This window comes from Leucoraja erinacea, chromosome 23 (genome assembly GCF_028641065.1).
Source record: "Leucoraja erinacea ecotype New England chromosome 23, Leri_hhj_1, whole genome shotgun sequence".
Taxonomy (NCBI): Eukaryota; Metazoa; Chordata; class Chondrichthyes; order Rajiformes; family Rajidae; genus Leucoraja; species Leucoraja erinaceus.
In genome coordinates this window covers 30,281,736-30,308,126 of record NC_073399.1, presented here as the reverse complement: position 1 = coordinate 30,308,126, position 26,391 = coordinate 30,281,736, and the positions used below count along the sequence as shown (strand labels likewise).

The 26,391-nt window shown below is 37.5% G+C and overlaps 1 protein-coding gene across 2 annotated transcripts; it reads right to left on the bottom strand.

The window, feature by feature from the left end:
- Nucleotides 1-2,447: 2,447 nt before the first annotated feature.
- Nucleotides 2,448-26,346, bottom strand: mfsd11 (major facilitator superfamily domain containing 11). Of its 2 annotated transcripts, none has more exons than XM_055654208.1 (13): nucleotides 26,234-26,346; nucleotides 19,286-19,341; nucleotides 17,987-18,094; nucleotides 15,290-15,369; nucleotides 12,983-13,079; nucleotides 11,442-11,500; nucleotides 10,491-10,635; nucleotides 8,294-8,373; nucleotides 8,117-8,182; nucleotides 7,161-7,286; nucleotides 6,889-7,075; nucleotides 6,273-6,408; nucleotides 2,448-6,009 (listed from the first exon to the last, which is right to left on the bottom strand). In XM_055654208.1, exons 1-13 carry the CDS (start codon nucleotides 26,327-26,329, stop codon nucleotides 5,848-5,850), a joined length of 1,398 nt encoding a protein of 465 aa, XP_055510183.1. In that variant the 5' UTR covers nucleotides 26,330-26,346; the 3' UTR covers nucleotides 2,448-5,847. The 2 variants fall into 2 exon arrangements, with proteins under 2 accessions (XP_055510183.1, XP_055510184.1); XM_055654209.1 differs by having other exon boundaries at nucleotides 8,294-8,331.
- Nucleotides 26,347-26,391: the final 45 nt, after the last annotated feature.

The window sequence follows — 26,391 nt, the reverse complement described above, 5'->3', positions numbered from 1 at the left end:
TAGATCTACGTTATCTTACTTTTGCATCTCACATAAGACAATTTACAGAACCTAATTAAACCTCCAAATCCACATGACTTGGGAATGTCGACGAAAACTGGAGCACACAGAGAAAACCCACGCGGTCACAGGGAGAACATGCAAATTCTGCACAGACAGCACACATAGTCATGATCGAACATGGCTCTCCGGCGTTGTGAGGCAGCAGATTTACCACCGTGCCACTCAAGTTAAGCCCAATAAGCTAGAATGCACCCAATAACAATACCTTAACTAACATAAAAATGGTGACATGAATTGCAGAAATTTCTCAATGACCTGAAGACAAATAATGACAATGAAATAGATTTTGATAAAATAAACAAAGCTGGAAAATGTCTGATCAGGAAAATGCAGAGGCGAAACACCTGCAGCTTTTGTAAATAGTCTTTATATGTCCCTTAAGAAAAACATTTTTATAGGAAGAATATAACAGATCATATAACATGAGCTTCACATGGACTTAATGTGCTAATAAACAGCTTAAATAAAAAAATGAACAATGGACAAATTAACCCTGACGCATTGTCACTTTACACGTATCCACAACTTTTATCTTGTCTATTTTTACAGTTTTTAATCTTATATTTGCTTTTAAGATCGATACACATTGGGTGTGCTCGCAGAAATCTGTGCTGTATGACTGCTTATCAGTACATTGTCCTGTCTGTATGTTGAGCCACGTCAAAGATTTTCTGTTACGACAGACAATAAAGTTTTCTGAATCTGAATCTAATGTTGCATTAAAAGTCTTCTACAGGTTTAAATATTCCCAATTGTTAGCAATCAGAAACACTGTTAATGTCTAAATAGCAGTTTAACTGTCTGACTGTATTTTGAAGCAGATGACTTTATATTCAGCGAACATGCTACATTAAAGAGTTTTGAGTCTTAAAATGTTCAATTGTGCAGAGTTATTAGACAATTCACAATTGATTTTTCAGGGGAGTGGGGCAGAGGGGGGGGGGGCGCGGGGTTGAATGATTAGAAAGACAACAGGAAACAAGACAGCCATCATACACAGTACCATATGGGACATGGGTTTCCAAAAAAACTTAGCACAGAGGGTATGAATCTCCAGAATTCTTTGTAAGGTGGACTGTGGAAACTACAAGGGTGGACAGAGGCACAGCTATTAAAGCTCTCCATCAGAGACCAGCCTTTAATGCTTATCTCAGTTGCTGTCTGTGCAGAGTGTGCACATTCTCTGTGGCAGTGCGGGTTTAGTTTAGTTTATTGTCACGCGTACCGAGGTACAGTGAAAAGCTTTATGTTATGTGCTATTCAGTCAGCAGGAAGACTATACATGACTACAATCAAACCACCCACAGTGTACAGATACCGGAATAAGGGAATGTATGGTGCAAGATAAAGTCCAGTAAAGTCTGATTAAAACCAGGAAAGTTTGATCATCCTGCTGCGATAACGTCTGATGGGAGTAGATGAGAATTTCTAAATGGGAATAATGTGTGGCTAGTGGATTAAATGAGTGGTTGAAATACATGGTGGATGAACTGAAGAGGCAGTTTCCATTCTCTAGCTCCGTGGCCCTGTCAACCCTGGATTTATTTAAAGACGTGGTAAACATTTGTTTTTAAAGATCAGGAATTGGATGCTCTGTAAAACAGGCACAGAAGAGGGCCGATGGTTGACCTAATCTTCTGAGTTCCCAATAAAATGATCACTGGTCTTATTTAAAACTGAGATGCACAGGAATTTCTTAAGAAGGTAGCAACTTTCTAGAATTCTGTCCTTAAAGGATTGCAGAACTGTAAACAGAGATTGTACTCTTCAAGATCAGGTTGACAGACCTTTGAACAATGAGGGCAATTTGAATTGAGGACTATGTGGAACTGGCACTGAAGTAGTTTTAAGGCCTGAGGTAGATCAGTCATGTCCATATTTAATGGCAATGCAGGCTTTAGGAGACAGGTGGCTTACTCCTGCTCCAACTTTCTTGTATCTATTCCAATATCTCCTGGGACAAAATGTGATCAGCCCTAAGATTACATGTTCCACACGAATTCCCCAATCTGGTATGAATATACTTCATGCATCATTTATGGTGCAACAGTTAAGTGATTTAACCCATTTTTAGAAAGTCTGGAAAGTTAACAGGCCTTTAACCACGCCTCATGGTATTATTTGGAATGTTACTGTTAATACCCAAAATATTTGCATTGCACCGTTAGAATGTAATTTTCTCTATTAATTAATGCAGCAATACTTCTATGCTGGGAATATTTTGAAATAGCTTTTCACCTTTGCATGAAAATTCTTCTATCATTTATTCTAAAATGCAATTTGCATCTACTTAATATTCTGATTTTTACTTACGCCAAAGTCATGTTTTATTTTCTATAACATTACTTGTGCAAAGAATGAAGCAAATGAGGAATGACTGCACATTTTAATTGGAGTACATTGCTCACAAGAATTTGTTTAATTGACAAGGATGGCATAACTCATATTTTAGTGACTTGCAGATACAAATTTATTGCACTCAGATGAATGCACATTAAGTATTAAGGAATTCAGAACAAGTTATAAAGTGCAATGACTATTATATAAAATGATTGTAAATATTACACACTTTGATACAAATTGTCACAATGGACAGTATGTCTGCAATTGATGTAGAAGTCATGGATAGAACAATAGCATTTTAAAATCAAATTTATGTCATGTTATCAATCCATCTAAAATGCCATGTTAATTTCAAACAAATTTATGGTAACAACTAAATTCAATCAATATTTTATTCACACAGTCAAAATAAATAAATTAACCATTTTTTAAGACCATGTCACAACGAGGGCAGTGGAAGCCAAATCACTGGATGGATTTAAGAAAGAGTTAGATAGAGCTCTAGGGGTAGTGGAGTCAAGGGATATGGGGAGAAGGCAGGCACGGGTTATTGATAGGGGACGATCAGCCACGATCACAATGAATGGCGGTGCTGGCTCGAAGGGCCGAATGGCCTCCTCCTACACCTATTTTCTATGTTTCTATGTTGTATTGCAATAGATGAAAATGTACGATTGAATCATACATTTTTCTTTCTATTGTATCTGGATAAATTAATGACTTGTACAGCAAAGATTCTTAGACTAGCAGCAGTATTTTAAAATGTCGATCAATTTGCCCAATTCAAACCACGTGTCCTTGGCCCAAGAGCAGAAAATCCCTTTTGATCCCCAATCATCACTTTGAATCAAAGTTTGCAACCAATTTCACCAATTAACTAAATTCAGGACAAGTCTTACAATCAATAGGATTAAGCAACATGGTTTCTTTTCAATATCACCACCCCTCGCCCAGCTCCCCAAAAATCTCTATTTTTAGTTAACCCTTTAGTCATCTGACAAGGAATAAAGAATAAGAACAATTCAAAGCAAAAAAATAAATCTGACATTTTAATTTAATGCTGGATAACCTACATCAGTAAACCAGGACATAAGAAAGCAGTTCCAATGATGCTTTGGTTCCTCCGTTTTAACGATCCAATAACTAATGCAGTTAAATAATCGTGTAGACTGGGTGAAATATTGGGATTTAAGGGTATTTAAATATATTCTAATTTGGCCAAATTCTATTTTGGATATTGTAACTGAAAAGGCACTAAACACAGAAAATTAATCAACATATGCATGTCTCACCAGGGCCTGATATAATTTAAGACATCTCTATTTTTGGAACAAAATCCTTTGACAATAAAGACGAACATATCACATGTATTTTCCATTCAAGTGTGACCAAGTCTCTCCGAATACCAACACCATTCAATCTGTCACATCAAAAAATATTTTTTTTTAAACCCAAATGGACAACCTCATTATCTTACATTTTAATCTGACTGCCATGTCCTCACAGCTTTTAGAGAGGCCCTGGAATATGGAGGGATATAGGTCACATGATGGCAGAGATTAGTTTACTTGGCATCAACATTGGACACTGTGGGGCCCCAAGGGTCTGTTTCTGTGATGTACTGTTCTATATAGCCTGTCTATATCACCCTCAAGCCTCTGCATATTCCACAAAATGCCATTCAGATTAGTGTCAGCAAACATGAATATATTACACTTGGTCCCCCTCATCCAAATCGATGAAATACCTTGCAAATCACTGGGACAGCAGCACCCCAAGATTCAGCCTGCCAACTCATAACTTAGGTATTCCAATGGTCTGTTCATTAACCAACTCTCAGTTCACTCCAGTGTTCTTCTCCCAAACCCAAGGCTTTAATTTTGTTTAGTAACCTTATCAAATGCTGGAAGAAAGTCCACAAATTCTGTATCTGCAGCTTCTCCATTACCTATGATGTGCGTTTCATGTTATTGCTGACTGTCCTGCGGTTTAACTTTTTCTCTAAGCACCTTGTTACCACTTCCATATTAACAAATGTTTGCTTTTTATTTACAATGACAAGGTCGTTTATAAGTAGTGATGATGCTTCAAGAAGTTAATATTAACCAACAAGAGATTGCCTTCCCCTTCTTCTACGTGGGATATTTTATATCTAGTTAGAGGAACAAACAAAAAGCTGTTTAATATCTCATCTGGAATGGACTTGAACCCACCACCATCTGATTCACCAGTGCTACCAATGAGTTACAACTATTGCTTTTTTCTGCATCACTGCAAATATCAAAAAAAATGCAACATGCATATCCAATTCCATTGGATAGTGAAGAATACTTCCTCTTTTAGAGAAATTAAAATAATTCTGCAGATTTGCTTTGGTAACAGCAGCAATTTAAAAAAAAAAAAAAAAAAAAAAAAAAATCAAATTAAACTCAAACGGAATCAAATAAAACTCATTAATAGAATCCTAACTATTATAAAATACAGTTGCTGTTATCAATACAGTAATTAGCATTTAAATTCCTTCTCATTTGCTTCAACTTCAGTAGCTTCTTCAAATTCAGTAGCAGTTTCAAATGCTATTTTTTTTAATAAACTATCAAAACACAGCAAAATGAATCAATTTTATAGCCAAATAATTTCAGTTCTCATCACAATTAGTAACCATACAATACTGCATCACTAATGTGACCACTGGACATATTTCTGCAAAGTCGAAAATAGCTGACATAAAACACTGTTTTATTATGTAAACTACCAACACCAAATGAAAGTAATTATAAAAATCTTAGTGTAATCACCGATAAAATTGGGAAGATATATTTCAAGTAATTTCGATGTACATTTAGAAGAATCAATACGAATGATGTACCATTTGATGTAAGGGGAACTTTCAAATAGTGATTCTCTGTAAGTTTAAAGAATTTTAACCTTATCCAAAAACTACTGGAAATATCTCAAATTACTGTGTTACAAATAAAAACATGTCTTCTTTGCTCCATGTTAATGGAATCTGTTACTTTTTTAGTAGTATATCTGTTTGGCAAATAATAAAATCTTGGTTCTAAATGATGCTTTTGGATGCCACTGGGAAAATGCTTAAAACAGCATTTCCGTACAGTAGTTAAATAATTCCGAATATTCAGATTTTAGTTCAATCAGAATATTTCAAGAGTGCATGGTTTTTGAGCAGAATTCTTTGCCCAAATTATTGTACAAACCCTTTAGTGCCCAGCTTTCAGTCAGCTTGTTCATTGCACTGACCTTATTATATATATTTTTCTAGATAAATCCTTAAATTACACTAGTTTTGAAAATGCTTTGAAAACTTTTGCACAGTAAATTAAAATTGCTCATCACAATAAAAGTGAAATTTAATAAAAATAGGATTTAAAAATGTATATTCTAAAAGTGTATATTCTTCAAAAATAGCTTGTTTCTTCGTCAAATACGATCATAACCACGGCTGGTGAAACTCGATTTTGCATTCCACTCCACGAGGATGAAGGAGATGGTACCGCAGAATGCAGTCAGGCAGAGGATAAGTAGTTGCCATTGAAGCATTAGGTAATTGCTGTAACCAAATGCGATTGCTGCACTGATAGACTGGGGAGGGCAGGGGTGGGAAGAGAAAGAAAATATTTTAGTGGAAGAATCGGCAGCTCTGATGCAGGTATAGCATAAAAAGACCTGGTAATACCAGTATGCGTATTGAAAACATTTTTCTTGTTAAATATTAAAAATGACAATACATTTATTTAACTATGTTTTAGTTAATTTGCATTTCGTTGTCTCTGTACTGTACACTGACAATGACAATTAAAATTGAATCTGAATCTGAGTTCATTAGAAAGCTTTTTCATTCTTACCTGCACAAACTTGAAGACAGCAAACGCAGGAGCACTCTCTTTGGCATACATAAATCCCACAAGGCTGAGGAGTTGTGTGTTGAAACAGCTGTCTCCCAGTCCCAGAAGGAAACTGCATGCTATTGCGATAAATTTGCTGGGGATCAAAAGGCATATCGTGAGCTGGAAAATTCATCGCTGCAAACAGGGCCATTCTCTTCCATAACTATCATATTATTTCTTTTTAAACGTAAACTGCTGTTATCTAGCTACAAAAAAAAACCTTAGCTTTTGAAAATATTTAGCCCATGCATTGAAACAAATGATTGAATTGAATTGAATAAATTTTATTAGCCAAGTATGTATAAACACAAAGCCTTGGTGCTTTGCTCGCAAGGAAAACAGCACAATACACAGTAGACAATTAAAAATAAACCGTTATAATTTAAACATGTGAAGAATAAAATAAAATACCAGAGTAAAAGGAGGCTACACACATTTGGCTGTTGAGTAGAGCTACTGCTCATGGAAAAAAAGCTGTTTTTATGTCTAAGCATTTCTGACCCAATAGTACCCAACTCGTTACTAATACTGCATTTACATGAGACAGAAGTGCAAATCAAAGTATATGACCAACCTTGGAATTAGATAAGCAGCTTCATTTGTCCCAACATCAGAAACAACTGGTGCATCATTTGGCACGTTTAAGAATATGAGATAGTAGGCTAAAATATGGCAGAATAAACCCAGAAGAACTACAGGGTTTCTGCCAATGCCAAGATACTTGCTGAGGAATTTATTCAGTAATCCAAAAGTTGCACCACCTAAAAATGAGTACAAAAGAAATAAATGTATTTTCATTTAACAAAGTTTATTTTTTATAATAACAAACAGCAAACGATTACAAACCTATAATCTCTCCAACACCAACGAAGATGCCACTTAAACCAATCAAGCTTTTTGCTTCATCCCCAAAATAATTTGTTGCTCCCAAGCATGTACCGTAGACCCCACTGAAAAATGTTAGCTCAAGCCCTAGAAAAGAAACAATTCAACATGTTATCGGTTCACTTATTAGACAACCTTCAATTTCTATTCTGAAGTACAAGTGATTTCTTCACATTTTACTTTGCATTAGCCAGGTAATGTATCAGCTATACCAACAGATAGCCAACCGGCAAATAAACTGAACCTACACAGATGAAGTGTAAACATAATCCATGACACTCAGATCATGGAGATGTATATGAGCTTGGAAAGCAGACGACATTTCTCTAACAGTCAGGTATGTACTGAGGACCATGACTAAGTCCAGCCATCCTTTTATCAGCATTGGGAACATTTTTTTCCTTAAAAGTTTTTTTAATGCATTTCAATTCATAAAAATGTTACACATATGTTAAGATATTAACACGTGCTTGTTTTATATATATTGTTACATTAACAAACCAATTTTAATCACTCCATTAACAATTAATTTCAAATATATTTGAAATATAGGGTGGTACATTGGCACAGCGTTAGAGTTGCTTCCTCACAGCGTAAGAGGCCTGGATTTGGTCTAGACTACGGCTGCTGACTGTATGGGGTTTGCATGTTCGCCTGTGACCACGTGGATTTTCTCCGGATGTTCCAGTTTCCTCCCATATTCCAAAGACGTGCAGATTTGAAGGTTAATTTGCTTATTTAAATTGTTCCTAGTGTGTAGAATAGAACTAGTGTAGGGGTGTCAACGCTGGTCGTGTGGGCCTTTTTTTTCCCACGCTGTATCTCTAAACTAAACTTACAGCAATTATTTTGACCCATTATGTACAGGAAAACAAGAATTGAAGAAATAACTAATCTAGTTACCATTCAAACCTTACCTGTGTAGGCAATGCAAACACTTAGAAGCAGTATTTCCTTGGTTAAAAATATGTTGATTGCACTTTCTATTTGAAGAAAATAAAATAATGTAAATTAGCATGCAAGAGATTTTAAGATAGGCATCTAATAAATTAGCGAATATTGGGCGAGTGCAAATATACATGAAAAAGACTTACTGAATGCAGCTACTGCTTGTGATGGCTGTTCTTGAGTTCTGCAAATGATGCAAAACAATGTTAACATCGTTAACAAAGACCTGTAAAGCCAAGTACCACAGAATCCTGGACTTAGTGGAGTTTGATTTATATTTGATATCCAATTGAATAGGTACATCTCATCAAATGAGTACAGCACACAGCTAAACAAATAATAATGGTTGCTCTTGCTTGCTCAGCATAATTATGGATCAAAATTTGATCAAGCTAGTCAAAGGTCTTAGAATTACCTTTCATTTGTTCTGATATGCATATTTAATTTGCACAACATATTTGCACGTCCTATAAATTGAAACATTGTTGAGTAAAATAATCAGTATTTGTGCATGGAACAATAAAAGTGTTGAAGATAGTATATCAATATTTGTTGTTGAATACATTTTTATGAAGCTACTAAACTGCCATGCATTTAGAATATAGACAAGTTATCTGAACTGCTTATAAAGAGTACAACTGATTCAGGGAAAATAGAGAACTGAACAAACAGGGAAAAAATGCATTTACAGCAGCATGTTACAAATGATGCAAGTGCCATTCCTGCTCTCAGACCTCAATCGTCCAAGTCTATAAGCATTGTAATTTGACTTGCATTGGTCGAGATTTGAAAAGGTTTGCATATTTATATTAATGAGAATATGATTGCTTTTAAAAGCCGAGTATATAGTCATAGAGAGATAGTATGGAAACGGGCTCTTCGGCCCAACTTGCTCACACCGGCCAATGTGTCCCAGCTACACTAGTCCCAGCTGCCCGCATATTGCTAAAAACTTGTCCTATCCGTGTACGTGTCTAACTGTTTCTTAAATGTTGGGATAGTCTCTGCCTGAACTACCTCCTCTGGCAGCTTGTTCCATACATCCACCACCCTTTGTGTGAAAAAGTTACCCCTCAGATTCATATTAAATCGTTTCCCATTACAGTGCCCTCCATAATGTTTGGGACAAAGACGCATCATTTATTTATTTACCTTTGTACTCTGCAATTTGAGATTTGTAATAGAAAAAAAATCTCATGTGGTTCAAGTGCACATTGTCAGATTTTAATAAAGGCAATTTTTATACATTTTGGTTTCACCATGTAGAAATTACAGCAATATTTATACAGTCGCCCCATTTCAATGCACCATAATGTTTGGGACACAGCAATGTCATGTAAATAAAAGGAGTCATGTTTAGTATCTTGTTGCATAGCCTTAGCATGCAATGACTGCCTGAAGTCTGTGATTCATGGACATCATCAGTTGCTGGGTGTCTTCTCTGGTGATGCTCTGCCAAGCCTGCATTACAGCCATCTTTAGCTTATGCTTGTTTTGGGGGCTAGTTCCCTTCAGTTTTCTCTTCAGCATATAAAAGGCATGCACAATTGGGTTCAGATCAGGTGATTGACGACCACTCAAGAATTGATCATTTTTTAGCTTTGAAAAACTCCTTTGTTGCTTTAGTAGTATGTTTGGGATCATTGACTTGCTATAGAATGAACCACCAGTTTTGAGGCATTTGTTTGAACTTGAGCAGATAGGATGTGTCTATACACTTCAGAATTAATTATGCTACTACCATCAGCAGTTGTCTAATCAATGAAGATAAGTGAGCAAGTACCTTCAGCAACCATACATGCCCAGGCCATAACACCCCTACCACCATGTTTCACAGATGAGGTGGTATGCTTTGGATCTTGGGCAGTTCCTTCTCTGCTCTTGCCATCATTATGATATATTAATCTTCGGGGGGAGGGAACTATGTATTAACACAGCTGTAATTTCTATATGGTGAAACCAAAATGTATAAAAATGGCCTTTAATAAAATCTGACAATGTGCACTTTAACCACATGTGATTTTTTTTTTTCTATTACAAATCTCAAATTGTGGAGTACAGAGGCAAATAAATAAATGATGGGTCTGTCTCAAACATTATGGACGGCATTGTGTATAGTACATGTACTCAATGCCCACAAAGTGAAATAAAACTCTTTTCAGCAATTTTGTTATTTACACACATACACTATCAAACAACAAAATAAAATCTAAAATTGCCCTAATGTGGAATTGTTCATCTTTGTCTAGATTTCTTGAACAACGTGCAAAAAAATGTTCCAAACTTTAAATAACTACAAGAGGTAGGTATTACTTCTTTTTAAATGAAAGTAAAAAAGTTTACCTAATCAAAGGTTCATGCTCATCATCAGGTACATTGTTTTCTGTGGACTGAACCTCTGAGATGGGTTTCCTTATAAGAATGAAGAAAACACTTCCCACCAAACTGATCACAGTGAGTGCAGTATAAACAGTCCTACGATTATAATCTGAAAATACCCAAACAAAACTACAATGAGATGATGAAGCAACTAACGTTTATAAAATAGCAAGAAACTATAACTAAGAACAGAAGAAGAAGCTGTAAGAGAAGGTGGCCAGCTCATGTCTTATTCAGGAACAGAGCATGGCTCCTTAAAACATCAAACATCACCTCATAGAATAGGACTATTATGATGACAGTTGCCTATTGATGTGAACACAAAAGAGTATTGAAACATTGATATGGCCACAAAAAAGCAGAACTCTTAAATCACTTTATTCATTAGTCACATAGTATACGCTTTCAGATGTGTCATATCTTGCTGGAAAATGAAGAATAGACTTGGATTAAAGGAACAATCCCCACAATGTCTTCAATTGGGTTGTGCTTCACACACTGCCTTTGCAAGGGCTTTTATTGAACAAGGGCTTTTATTGAAATGTAATAAATAAGGTATAAAATCTCATAACACGCACCAATATTTGCAATAGAAAAGCTTTGGTACTAAAGTATAATAATAAAGATAAGCATGGAGAAAAATTAAAGTTATACAGTGCCATACAGGCTGATGCAAAATGATTATGCCATTTCAAAATATTTAGAATTGTTCCTTTATTTTTAGTTTCTTGGGGTATTCTATTGTGTAACAGTATAGGTTGTGGATGCAACCCCTTCAATGCAGAAACAAAACTTTAAAGTATTAAAAAAAAGAGTCAACATTATAAATTTGCTATTCAGCACCAGTGGTCTGCAAGAAAATGTTACGGCCAAGTTCCTCCTTATATTTGTGCAGCATAGGCAAAGAAAACTGACCTGAAATATGCTTTTCTCCTTTCCAGGCAAAATATATATACAGATTTCCAAATAAAAGACTAGGATAAAGAAATAAAATATTAGTTTACAATCAAAATGTTCAGCCTAGTAATCATTAACGGAAAATCGCTGAAAGACCCCGTCGCAAAAGACTAGTGACACAATTAGCCCCAAAAAGCACAAAAGTATGTACCTTATTTTTACTGAATACCCTGTATAGATAGATAGAGTAGCTCACACACTTATATATATTTTTCTGGGCATATACACAAATCACATATAACGTTCACACATATATATACCCACACATTTATATATACACAATTGAACACTAAATTATACACATACATTGATGTAAATATATATAAATCATGTTTTATTGTATTATTTGTGATATATATTTGGACACTTGGGCTATTTAAAATGTTAATCATTTATTATATATATATATAGATCTAGTAATTGAAGTTTGAAATAGCTACACAACTATAATATATACAATTTCAGGTCATATAAGATATTTATATATTTGTTTCAGAATGCTTCATCTATATAACACATATTCTCTTATTTTTAAGAAGGTACTTTTGACTGTACGATCACAGCGTTTTTGTTATATAGAAAAATCACACACAATATGCTATATATGAAAATATATACTCGAGATACAAACACAGGTGTCAAATTAAACTTATTGTTATGCTTTATCTGATATAAATAGACTTGATATACACATTGCTACAATTAGCCAAAAGACAAGTATTCATATACACATATATATAACTATATATCAACACATATATATATAAAACATATATATATATATATATATATATATAAACATATATATATATATAAACACATATATATATATATACACATATATATACACATATATATACATATACACATACATATACATATACACATACATATACACATACATATATTGTACACATACAAGTGTGCACGTACGAACACGCACATATAAATATAGGTGTATGTACACACACACATGTGTATGCAAGTTTGTTAATTTCTAAAAATCACAGCTCACATACATATACTATATAAAACACATATATACACTATATATACCATATATATTCCAAAGATGCCATTATACTGCTATATTTAAAAACATTTTTCAACTGGGTAAGAATGGTGAAAGGGGAGAGGGTTTGGAGAATTCATCCAAGGGTAAAAAATGGGCAAGCATATGCAAGTTTGTTAATTTCTAAACGGTACAGCTCACACCAACAAGCAATCAAAAGCTTTCACTTCCTCAGAAACACAAGCAGCATGCAAAGTTTTAATTTTTTTTAAGTTGTAACACTGATCTAGGGGAAGTGAAAGCGTGTTGGTGATCTGTAACTTTTAGAAATGGACAAACTTGCAAATGTTTGCCCATTTTGCATACATAAGCCCATATTTAAAGAGGAATAAAATTAGGTAGGAAATATCTTGCCTTGAAAAAATTCTACAATACACACATTTGCACATCCAAGTAGATTTCAGTTATTGTCACTTTAAAAAAATACCTAAATTGCAACAAAGCCCAAAATATGCCACTGTTTCTTCCAATTGTATTTTCATCCGAATTTATTGTCAAACAATTGCCTTGTGCTGTCCATAGCACTGAAAAACATCAAATAAAGAAATGTTCAATCATTCAATAAATTTCAAGCAGTATTGCAAAATATTTAATTGGAAGCATTCATTCCAGTTAGATTTCTCCCAGTCTTCAAAATGCAATTCATTTAAAATAACATATAGTACTTTGATTTATTAACATCAGACCTAGCACACCAATAGCATTTACTCCTTCTGCACTGACTGCACAGAGTAACATCCACAATTCCACTAACTCATTCATCTAGCAGCTCAGCAGCCTTTTAGGCAATTAGTTCTAAACACCCTGTGGATGGAAACAATTTCCCACATTTCCTCTCCAACCTTTCTACTAATTACTTATTAGTAAAATCTATTCCCCTTGTTTGGCGATCACTCTACCAAGGTCCTTCTTATTTACTTAGTCTCAAACCTGCACATATTTAATTACCCTTGAAAAAAAAAAATCAATGGCAGAAATAGAGGCGACAAATATCAGGGAATGAAGTTACAAAGAAAAACTAAAACCAGGCCTAATTTCCTGTTGAATGAAATAAAAGTCAACATGATATAGCACATTGAAGTTTAAAACCAATGCAACCAGATATACTGTTCATTACAGTAAAATATTCCAATAATTTTCCACTAAACAGGGTTGATCCCTGAATACAGCCAAAAAGAAGGAAACTGTGATTACATTCGCCAAGTTCAGGAGATTTTGTTGAGGTCAAAGTTCAGAAGAAAAATGTCATGAGAGATGGCTGCCAATGATGAGTAGCAAAAATAATTCTTCAGCAGTACTTTTGCCAGGTGTGAATGGAGGAGGTTGTATGATTCTCCAGAGGTTATTTTGAACGAACATTTTTCAAAGACAAAAAATGAAATTGAGTTCTCCAATTGAAAATGTGCATTAAAGGAAATTGAACTGTAGCTCTGTCCATGCCCCACAACCTGCCTGAATGTGTTTCACCTTAAACATGTTAATAACTTGGATAATTTAAAACCTACAAGTGGCACAGTGGCAGCACCAGAGGCCCAGGTTCAACCCTGACCTCAAGTGCTGTGTGCGCAGAGTTTGCACGTTCTCCCTGTGACATTGCTGTCCACCAGCTGCTCCGGTGTCCTCCGACATCCCAGAGGTGCGTGCATTTGTAGATCAATTGGCCTCTTAATTTTCCCCAGTGTGTCAGGAGTAGGTGCAAAAGTGGGATAAGATGAAACTAGTGTGAACAGGTGATTGATTGTCGGTGTGGACACAGTGGGTCGAGGATGCAGTTTCCAGGCTGCATCTCCAAACAAAATAAAACTGCCATTTGTAAGGTAAAATTTAAACGTTAAGACTTGTATCAGTTTTACTGGGGGCAACTGACTAAAAGACATAGTTTCATTCAAAGTTTATCAATAAAGCTTCATCTCCTGCCAATTAATGGGAGTAAAACATTCAGCAACATTTGTCTTTCATAACAAAATCATCGTTACAAGTAAAAAATGAGAATTGCTGGTGAGGAGTGAGAGTGGGTAGCGAGAGATGTCAAGTTCTATAGGAAATCATGATATCTGGTCACATTAAGAAAAATACATTCCCAATGGGTACACTTTTAAAGAATAACTGAAAATACCAACTGAAAGAATCTATAGATTGGGAGCTGGCATATGTACATTGGAATAAAAAAAATAAGAATTTGCATGCCTGATGAACTTTTCAAACGATTTGTTTACTACATAGCAATGCTTCAGTAAGGCAAAACAACACTAACATTCACAGAAGGATGATCTGAGCAGGCCAACAGTTCAGAAATAAAACAAAATTAGGTACATAGAAATAAAATGTGGTTGCCTAATCTGAACCTCATTGAAAACAACTAATAAATGAAGACCAATATTAACACAGACACATGCAGATTTTTATCTTCCAAACACAATGTAATGAATGCAATCCATAAATAATGATCCAGGTCAATGGCCTCTATTGGAACTGCAAGAACATTAACGGACGCTGCCTGACCAATCTATTCCCATAATTAGACACATAGATTAAATTTGATTTATGCAATGAAATGAATATCAAAATACAGAAACTACCTCCTTATGGATTTTTTAACATTATTTTAATCAAGGGAATGAACAGGATTACATTTGATTAGTTGTCTATCTGAAAGATAATAGAGATCTTTACTAAAAGCTCTTCCTTTGTGTTTTATTCATGTTGCTTAATAGATATAAAAAATAATACTGACCTGCGGCTGCTATGCCAATGACGACTGAAGCCAAGTAAAAGGACCAAGTGTACGGCTGAATGAAGACTGCAACGTAAGCACTGAAAATAAAGTTTAAAATCAGATATAAATGTAGTCAAATATAAATCAATTAAGCAGCATCCTTGCATTACAGGCAGGATTATATGGAAAAGAAAAAGAAACCTCTCCAAAATGAAGGATGTTGTACCTGTATGCCGAATACTTATTTTCACCCAAGTTGTCTTGTATGCTACATCCACTAGTTCTTCCTTATAGACCACACATGGCAAATCCCAAAAAACAAACATTGTCAAGAATAGAAACATAGAAAATTGGTGCAGGAGTAGGCCATTTGGCCCTTCGAGCCTGCACCGCCATTCAATATGATCATGGCTGATCATCCAACTCAGTATCCTGTACCTGCCTTCTCTCCATACCCCCTGATCCCTTTAGCCACAAGGGCCACATGTAACTCCCTCTTAAATATAGCCAATGAACTGGCCTCAACTACCTTCTGCACGAGAGAATTCCAGAGATTCACCACTCTCTGTGTGAAAAAAGTTTTCCACATCTCGGTCCTAAAAGATTTCCCCCTTATCCTTAAACTGTGAGCCCTTGTTCTGGACTTCCCCAACATCGGGAACAATCTTCCTGCATCTAGCCTGTCCAACCCCTTAAGAATTTTGTAAGTTTCTATAAGATCCCCCCTCAATCTTCTAAATTCTAGCGAGTACAAACCGAGTCTATCCAGTCTTTCTTCATATGAAAGTCCTGACATCCCAGGAATCAGTCTGGTGAACCTTCTCTGTACTCCCTCTGTGGCAAGAATGTCTTTCCTCAGATTAGGAGACCAAAACTGTATGCAATACTCCAGGTGTGGTCTCACCAAGACCCTGTACAACTGCAGCAGTAGATGCCTATTTCCTTCGCTTCATAGATGCTGCTGCACCCGCTGAGTTTCTCCAGCTTTTTTGTGTAACCTGCAGTAGAACCTCCCTGCTCCTATACTCAAATCCTTTTGTTATGAATGCTAACATACCATTCGCCTTCTTCACTGCCTGCTGCACCTGCATGCCTACTTTTAATGACTGGTGTACCATGACACCCAGGTCTCATTGCATCTCCCCCTTTCCTAATCGGCCACCATTCAGATAATAATCTACTTTCCTGTTTTTGCCACCAAAGTGGATAACCTTACATTTATCCACATTATACTGCATCTGCCATTCATTTGGCCACTCACCCAGCCTATCCAAGTCACCTTGCAGCCTCCTAGCATCCTCCTCACAGCTAACACTGCCCTTTATGTGGGCCCCCCAGCTTTGTGTCATCCGCAAACTTGGAGATGTTGCATTCAATTCCCTCGTCCAAATCATTAATATATATCGTAAATAGCCGGGGTCCCAGAACTGAGCCTTGCGGTAGGTACCCCACTAGTCACTGCCTGCCATTGTGAAAAGGACCCGTTTACTCCTACTCTTTGCTTCCTGTCTGCCAGCCAGTTCTCTATCCACATCAATACTGAACCCCCCAATACTGTGTGCTTTAAATTTGTATACTAATCTCTTATGTGGGAATAATTTCCTTCCACAAAATGATATTGAACCCAACAATTATATTATGGCTCAGAAGCAATGATTAACTGTATTCAAGGACTATGTACCAACCTTTGCTAACCTCTCACTTTACAAAAACATTCTTCCAAGCAAAGCGGATTATCTCACACTCCCACAAATCATGTTCCTTTTGGTATCGTTTTGGTATCACTTAAAGGGTCAACCCTTCACCCAATCCCTACTTCCTTCAGTTTTATATCATCAGCAAAATTAGGATTATTTACACTTGGTGCACTGATCTAACTCATTGATATGGATCGTAAATAGCTGTAGCCTTATCACCAGTCCTTGGCCCAGTCCACTAATTACTCAAGGCCATTGCAAAAGACGAGTTTTCCTATTCATTGTTTTCTGTTCATTAATCAATCCTTATTCCTTGCTAACATATTACCTCAAGCTCACAAGACCTGATCTTATGCAACCACCTCATGCTACCTTATTGAAGTCCTTCTGAGAATACAAAAACTCCATCCACTATTTATCCCTTACTATCAATTATAATCCATAAAAACACAAATAAATTTGTCAAGGACTATTTGACCTCCACATAATTGTACTGAGTTGATCTGATTATTTGTAATTCGCAGAAGCAATATTTTATGACAGTATAGTTAGGAAGCATGTTTAAATACTTCTAATTACATGCATCCTTTTACTGTCATTGTAAAGCAGCAAACATTTCTTTTTAGAACCATTCGTACGCCTCAAAGTTAGTAATTGATAGTGACAAGCCAAATGCTTATATTGCAGAATACCCACATGCACAAAATAAAACTAAAAACAAATTCCAACACTAAATTGATATACAGACAGATTTTAGTTAAAATAATTTTTTTTTTAATTAAATGGATAATGGAAAAAAAGAAATAGTATACAAAATGACCAACAGGATCAATGTCTAGTTTACTAAGAACAACATTCACACCTGGGTGCTTCCATCTACATTGTGAAAACCACCCCCTATTTATAAAATCATAAGATTAAAAAAAAATTAATTCTGAAACTTTAAAAAATAAAGTAAATGGCAGCAGAGTAAGGTGGAATACAGGCAAAATAAAAAAGTGAACTTTATTTAACTCACCTGTACACTAATCCAGAAATGAACATGGAAAGTTGAGATCCCAAAAGAGCAACAATTGATGGAGTCAACAGATTGGAGGCAGAAAACACAGTGTAAATTATGGCCAAACTATAAGAAACATAAATCAATGTCAGCACAATAATTTGCTAAAAAAATAACTGCATCCCCATTTACAATATTTAAATAAATAATATTTAAATACTGATTTAAGACAGGTCTGTGGTGGAAGAACAATATTCAGACCGGAGGTTTATGACTAATGGAGTTCCGCAGGGATCTGTGCTGATACCGCTGTGAAATGTGATATATATTATTGACTTGGACGAAAATGTAGATGGCTTGGTTAGTGAGTGATTATGTGGGTGGGATTTATTACGTAGTCGGTGGCGTGTTTGCTGCTGGGTTCTCTTGCGCAGAAGCTTAGTTTGTTAGTTTTAGAGCTCGACATGGCTAGAAGGAACACCCTTCGACCGTGTGGAGTTTTGCCAAGACATGAGGAATTTTCTAACATTTAAAAGCGATAAGCTGGAGTTTGACGAAGATTAAAGTGTACGAGTCAGAGACGAAGATTGGATGAATATCTTACTGTTTTTCTTCAACAATAAAGAAACTATTAATCAGAAGACTGTGTAATGAAGATTTATAACAAAGGGCATTTCTACAAAGGGTGCAGAGGAGGTTTACCACAATGATGCCTGGAATGGAGGGTATTAGCTACAGGGAGAGATGGACAGACTTGGATTGCCCAGGCTGATAAGGAAGACAGGAACGTTGGAGGTTGCTGCAAGTAAATAATACCCGATACAAGTAAATAAATTTGAGGCGCATAATTCTCAGTCAAAAAATTAAATTCCTGGGATGGAAATATCATATACTTGGAGGGCATAGCTTTAAGATTAGAGGGGCAAAGATTAAAGGAGATGCGCAAGGGTGGAGAGTGCCTGGAACGCACTGCTGAGGTAGATAGTGGCATTTAAAGGACTTTTGGATAAGCAGGTAAAAGAGAGATATGGACTATGTGCAGCCACATAAAGGTTGGTCTTGGCATCATGTTCGGCACAGACATTGTGGGCCAAAGGGCCTGTTCATGTGCTGCACTGTTCTATGTTCTAAAACTGCAACAGAAACAATGTTGTACTTTATCAAGTTATCATATCCTACTCTCAACATAGATAAAATATTACAAAGTATACTACATATTGTTTAGCTCTTGTAACATTTGCAAGGGTAGGCTTGCTATCTCAGTGTTACACAAGTCTTCATACAGTATCATTCCACAGAAGAAAATAAACAAGGAACCTGGTATATCCACTTCCATGAAACTGTGTGCTGTTGATGCTCTTGATGACGGTTTGCTGTTAAACAAAAAATAATATTTAAATCTAAAACAAACATTCTTTCCCATTGATCATTAATATATTCTACAAGTTATTCTGATGTTTCAAAACTATCCTGTTCAGAATAGAACTTTTGAGAACACCTCATGGATATCTGAAAGAACAATAGCCAGCAATCTCACTGTGACCCACCGGGTGGCGCCACACGATGGCAGCCTCACCAACAGTCTGTCTCGTCCTTTTCTTCTTTTGTTGTTTTTAGTTTTAAAATGTATGTTTTAGTGTATCTTTAGTTTTGTATTATGTGCGGGGTGGGGGAAACTTTTTTAAATCTCTTTCCTCGACGGAGATGCGGCTTTTTCCATATTGCATCTCCGTCCGCACTGCGGCCTAACATCGTGGAGCTGGTGGTCCCTTTGCAGGGGATCGACTTTTGGGAGCTCCAACCTCGGGTGCCTTCGGGCTTAACATCGTGGAGTTCGCAGCCCCTTAGTTAGGGGGATCGACTTCGGGAGCTTCAACTGCAGGAGCTTCTATCGACCCGACGAGGGATCTTCGATCGCCGGCTGCTGGAGTTTCGATCTCCCCGACAACGGATGGTTCGACTGCCCTGACCCCGGGAGAAAAGGAAGGAAGTAGATAATACGTTATTGCCTTCCATCACAGTACGCTGTGGTGGATGTTTATGTTAATATTTATGTAGTTGTGTGTCTTACTGCTTTTTTGGTATGACTACGGCAAATCACATTCCGTGGATTTTCTTACATACTTGGCAACTAAATTCTTTGTATCTTGTGACCGTGTCATTGCATTTTGGAGTATCTGGTAGATGACACTGGTCTACTTTGAAATAATTCTTTACAAGCGCTTGTTATTTACTAGAACTGGAATGTTAGTTATTTTGTTGCTGCAATCAATCTTCTGACATAAATTGCAAATAATTACTTGCAGAAAGGGGCATGAATGCTCTCAATTCTGAGGTTATAATCTACCAGTAAGCATGCAGGTACAGCAGGCAGTGAAGAAAGCGAATGGCATGTTGGCCTTCATAACTGTGGCGGGACTGACCTATGATGAAAGAATGGGTCAGCTTGTATTCGGTGGAATTTAGAAGGATGAGAGGAAATATTACAGAAACATATAAAATTCTTAGAGGATTGGACATGGTAGATGCAGGAAAAATGTTCCTTATGTTGGGGGAGTCCAGGACCAGGGGGTCACATTTTAAGAATAAGGGGTAGGCCATTTAGGACTGAGATGAGGAAAAACGGTTTCACCCAGAGAGTTGTGAATCTGTGGAATTCTCTGCCACAAAAGGCAGTGGAGGCCAATTCACTGGATGTGTTCAAGAGTGAGTTAGATTTACCTCCCAGGGCTAAGGGGATCAAGGGACATGGGGAAAAAGCCAGAACAGGGTACTGATTTTGGATGATCAGCCATTTTCTATGTTTCTGTCAAAACAAATAGTTTGAAATTTTGAATTAGATTCAACATTTACTGGTAAAATGTGCTCACTGTTCTGACATTACAAGAGTCTATACTTCAGAGTATTCTCTTAGTTTTGAGTTTCTCTAATTAGAAAGCTACATTATAGGTTTAATGGCTTAGATATGTAGAGTTGGCAGCAGAAGTTGAGCAGCAAGGATGGTAGAGGTGGGTTGTAGAGGTTTCATAGCAAGATCATCCGCATAGCTAGTTGGAGACCTAGGAATTTGCGGACAGAGTTTGTATCAGGCTGTAAAGCAAATGTCAGAGGCAGCAGAGCAAGGCAGTAGGTGGATTTGGTGGTGAAGAAATAGTGTCAGTTGGGGGCAGAAAGGAAACGTATGACATGCAGTATGTGTGTTTCTTTGTAATTGTAGTCAGTGCAAGTGTTTCCCAGTCTTATGCAAGGTGATATTTCTGGTGTTACAAGCTTAATGATGGGCTAGGATTAGTGGAAGATAGAATGCAGGTGTTTAGCATTCGTTAGAGTGAGCTAATTGGCTGCAGCTTCCTGTATTTAGTAGATACTGATAGCATAGGTGGTGGGAGAGGGGGTTGTCAGAACCAACTGTTGAGCTTGCCTGAGGTGCTGTGGGTTTAACTCAATGAAACACCAATGAAGAGAGGTGCCCACTTGATAACCCCAATTATATACTTGCATCTACAGGATTAGTTTTTTTTTTTTTAAATAAAAAGGGGGGAGTAATCTGTAGCTGGCTGGGTTTTCTTTTGCATATGAAGTCATTTATTGTAAGCTGCTGCCTTTAGTTAGATAATTCTTTTGTTTTTGGCTTGGTTTTCTTAGTTAGTGCTTATCCTGGAGTTATACATGCACTTTGTGTTTTAATTATAATTTATAAGTAATTTCATTTTGTTACTTCACTATCAGCACATATCAAAATGTAGAACTTCAAATCAGATATATGTCTGGTAAAAAAACACTGGTCCCACCAATTATTCCCCATAATATTTATGTTCAAACTCTATGCAAAATTCAGCAGAAACAGGTAAAACATAACCAGCTGATCACACGGCATCAGTGCGAAGACCTGGTCTGATGACAAATTTTTGACCTGACATGTTAAGTCGGCTTTTTTGGAGTCAAGAGTCTACAGATGCTAGAATTGTAAGCAAATCACAAAGTGCAGAGCAACTTAGCGGGTCATGCAGCATCTACAGGGAGATTAGAAAATGTAGATGCTGGTTTATTCTTTTTTTCTAATACAGTTTATCAACATCACTATGCTTTATTTGTTATTGTAATATAACTTATCAGCAACACTATCCTTTATTTAATATTGTAATGTAGTTTATTAGCAACAATATCTTTTATTCCTTATTGTAATACAGAATTTCAACACTATCTTTTATTTTATATTGCAATATGGTTTATCACTCACACTGTTTTATTCTATATAGGGGGGTTGCAAGGAAGGTCACTGGGTCATAGGGCTCGACGCACGGAGCCGCTAAATCCAACTGGAAGACACCCGTCACTTCCGGTATATGTTATTAATGCTAGAAACGCGTACTTTCCTACCTGTTACAAACCGCCAAAATGTTGAATTTTACGCTGAAAAATATTGTGGGAGTCGGGGTAAGTGTGAGAGACATGTACCCAACTTCTGAATTCCAAACGTGAAGCGAAATGAAGGTATAGAGAAGCGAGAACTGAAGGGACTACAGCAGCTAAAGTGCTTGGTAAACATTGAAAATATTGGGAATTATCACGTTTGCTCACTGCATTTCATCAAGTAAGGCATTATTTGTGTTTTTTCTTGATTCCTTTGGTATCTAAAAAGTTTCAGAAGTGATAAATCTGGCTGTAATTTTTTTTTAATCGCCCATGGTTCTCGTGGGTTTTTACATACAAAATGAAAACGCATCTGAAGAAAAATTTACAGCCAGATTTATCACTTCTGAGAATTTTTAGATACCAAAGGAATCAAGAAAAAACACAAATAATGCCTTACTTGATGAAATGCAGTGAGCAAACGGCCAATGTTCGCCAAGCACTCTGTCTGTTATTGACCCCTTCAGCTCTCGTTTCTATCTACCGTCATTTCTCCTCACTTTTGGAATTCTGAAGTAGGCTAAATGTCTCTCACGCTTATCCCGATTTCCATAATTATTTACAGCGCAAAAATTGACAATTTCAGCGGGTTTTAACGGGCCCGCTACGCTGGAAACAATGGTAAGTGCCTACCTGTAGTACATCACGTGTAATCCATTTGGAGTAGCGTAGCAACAGTACGGGTCATGGGTCGTGACCCGACTGCTGTGAAACCTCCCTATTGTACTGTGGTTTATCAGCACCACTATCCTACATTCTATATTATACTAGCATAGCCATGGACAGAGCAGCAGCCCCGGCAGGACATAAGCTACGAAACTGCATCTGTGGCTGGGAAAAGATAACATCAGAGAAGGGTCTCAAGATCCACCAGGGCAGGGAAAAGTGCCTGGGAGAGCTTGGTGTGAGGCCTCGCATTGACCATTACCTTCTAAGAGGTAGGCCAAATCAGTCGAGTGAAGCCCAGTGGCAGGTTAACCACCAGAATCCACAGGGTATCAGCACCCCAGGCGAAGCTCAACCAAGTACTGTCCCACCAACGGACCCAAGTCCAGAGCCCAACCAGCCACAGTCAGCGGTAGAGAGGAGGATGGAAGGAAAAAAGCAGAATGGAGCAGTCACTGGCTGTGGCTGAAGAGAAAAGATGCTGTCTGGGCTGTCACATGACCATCTAGAGGCTAACCACAAGACACACACCCAGGTCTCATCACCCTGCGGTGGGCGTGCCTCGACTAAGGGTGTCTTGTGATAAAAGGCCGAAACACCCAGTGACGTTGAGGTACACAACTGAAGATGTGTCTGATTGGTAGCAAAATCACCTAGTGGTCACCCCCAAGAATACTGGGTGTCAGTTATGGTGAAGAACCTTCGGGATTGTAACATCCAGTCCTACTAATCAATATCAAATCCACTATCACTTCTTCATTATTGTAATGTAGTTTATCAGCAATATTATTCTTTATTTTATAATGAAATATAGTTGCAGCACCACTCTGTTGTATTCTATATTCCACTACAATGTATCAATGCCACTATCCTTTACTCCGGGGGTCGGCAACCTACGGCCCCCGGGCCGAATGCAGCCCATAACCTGAAGTTAGCCGACCCGCTGGCGTATTTTTTTTCTGTAATCATTCGGCCCGCAGTCTTCCATCATCTCTGGTACCTCCCGAGCCCGACACCCAGGTGCAATCTCAAGGAGGCCCACACTAGCTGCCGCAATGGCGGAGCTACCGAGCGCCGAGCTGGCTATACCACATCCTGCGCAAAGCCGCAGGCACAGCTGCACACCTTCTGTGACTGGGCTTCACTCTGGGATTGGGGTTGTCAATAGGCTGGGGACGAGTGAGTGTGAGTATTGGAGCCACTGCCTTCAGGACAGTGCCAAGGCAATGGTTCATAGGTGCGCCATGTTCATGAGCACCCGTAACTAGGGGCCAGTGCTCCGGATGCTGTCCTTGAAGGAGCAGGATCTATGTGAACACGCGATTTGATGCCTGCCATTCGGGGCGGGATCCATATGTACACGTGATAGATGTGGCCCGCCATCCGCTCACAGACATGCGTCCTGGCGTCCTATAGAAACATTTTTAATTATTAAGGGATTGGACACGCTAGATGCAGGAAACATGTTCCTGATGTTGGGGGAGTCCAAAACTCGGGGCCACAGTTTAAGAAGGGGTAGGCCATTTAGAACTGAGATTAGGAAACACTTTTTCACCCAGAGAGTTGTAAATTTGTGGAATTCTCTGCCTCAGAAGGCAGTGGAGGCCGATTTACTTGATGCATTCAAAAGAGAGTTAGATATTCTTGGGGCTAGCGGAATCAAGGGACATGGGGAGAAGGCAGGAACGGAGTACTGATTGTGGATGATCAGCCATGATTACATTGAATGGCGGCGCTGGCTCGAAGGGACAAATGGCCTACTTAGTCCCGCACCTATTTTCTATGTATTTTAGTTTATCAGCACCACTTATACTTTATTCAACATTGTACTATGGTTGATCAGCACTACTATGTTGTATTAGTCTTCAGTCCGAATGAATTAAAATGCCGTTTTCTCCTGCCTGTCCGAGATATATTTTCTCAGGTTACTACCCAATGCTGAACAATCGTTCCGACTGCCGTTCTCCGAATTATTTTTTTTAAACAGCGGGACAATTTCAGCGCTGGAGTAAAATAAAAAGCTACTTCTAACGCAGGCAACGGAACGGATCTCACGTCCGGGACAAAACATAAGGCAAGTCGTTTATTTTACATATAAACTTGCTTCTTAGGATTACTTTAATCGAAATTTCATCAGCAAATATGTGATTATGTAAATATACGAACCGGCAGTGATTTTCCTGCCGATTTGGGGTTTAAATTCACCGCAACCGCAACATTCGAATCGATAGCGTTCTACAAAAACCCACTCGCAAGATGATTAAAATGGCCATTAATTTACGGGAATTAAACACTAAATTCCTTCCATTAGGCCTATAAATTCATGACAATGAAATTTAAAAATCATGTTATATTGTGAATTCTTGTGTGAATGTTATTTGGACACTTAGGCTATTTAAAAATGCTAACCTTTTCTTAAGAAATGGATAGATGTTTAGATCCAGTAATTGAATTTTGTAATTAGCTACAATTAGGTAACTAACTAATTATATGCTTTAATTTCAGTTCATCCAAGTAAGATTGTTTTACATTTGTTTTTGAATGCTTCAATCTATAGTAACTGAAAATTTCATTCAGTTCTCGTAATTTTACAGGCTTTTGACTGTCCTCGATCACAGCTTTTGAGTTAAGTCAATGGAAAAGCAATAGGGAACAAGATGCTAATTTCAGAGTATGAAAATGGCCATAACCTTTTTAATACTGAAGATATGAAAGTGAATTAGTTATCAAATTAAACTTCTTTTTAGAAACATAGAAACATAGAAATAGGTGCAGGAGTAGGCCATTCGGCCCTTCGAGCCTGCACCGCCATTCAATATGATCATGGCTGATCATCCAACTCAGTATCCCGTACCTGCCTTCTCTCCATACCCCCTGATCCCCTTAGCTACAAGGGCCACATCTAACTCCCTCTTAAATATAGCCAATGAACTGGCCTCAACTACCCTCTGTGGCAGAGAGTTCCAGAGATTCACCACTCTGTGTGAAAAAAGTTCTTCTCATCTCGGTTTTAAGCTTTATCTGATAGGATAAATTACAGACTTGATTTAAAATCTCAAAATTTGGTGACATTGCTAACTTTTGTCTACTTTCGGTTTTCCAGCATCTGCACAGTTCCTTCTTAAACAATATGTTGTATTAGTGACAGCTGCAGCCACGGTTAAAGTCCGGGCCGTGAGCACTCACCTCAATGTTCCCACAGGTTTGAAACGCAGTGAAAACGAACATAAAAGAGCAGCCCAGAATGATGACATTGGTTAATTTCCTTGTTTCGGGCGTCATGGCTGGGTCTTGGTGGTCCTGGGCCTGGGGGGTCTTGAGTCTGGTGTCTGGGGGGGTCTGGA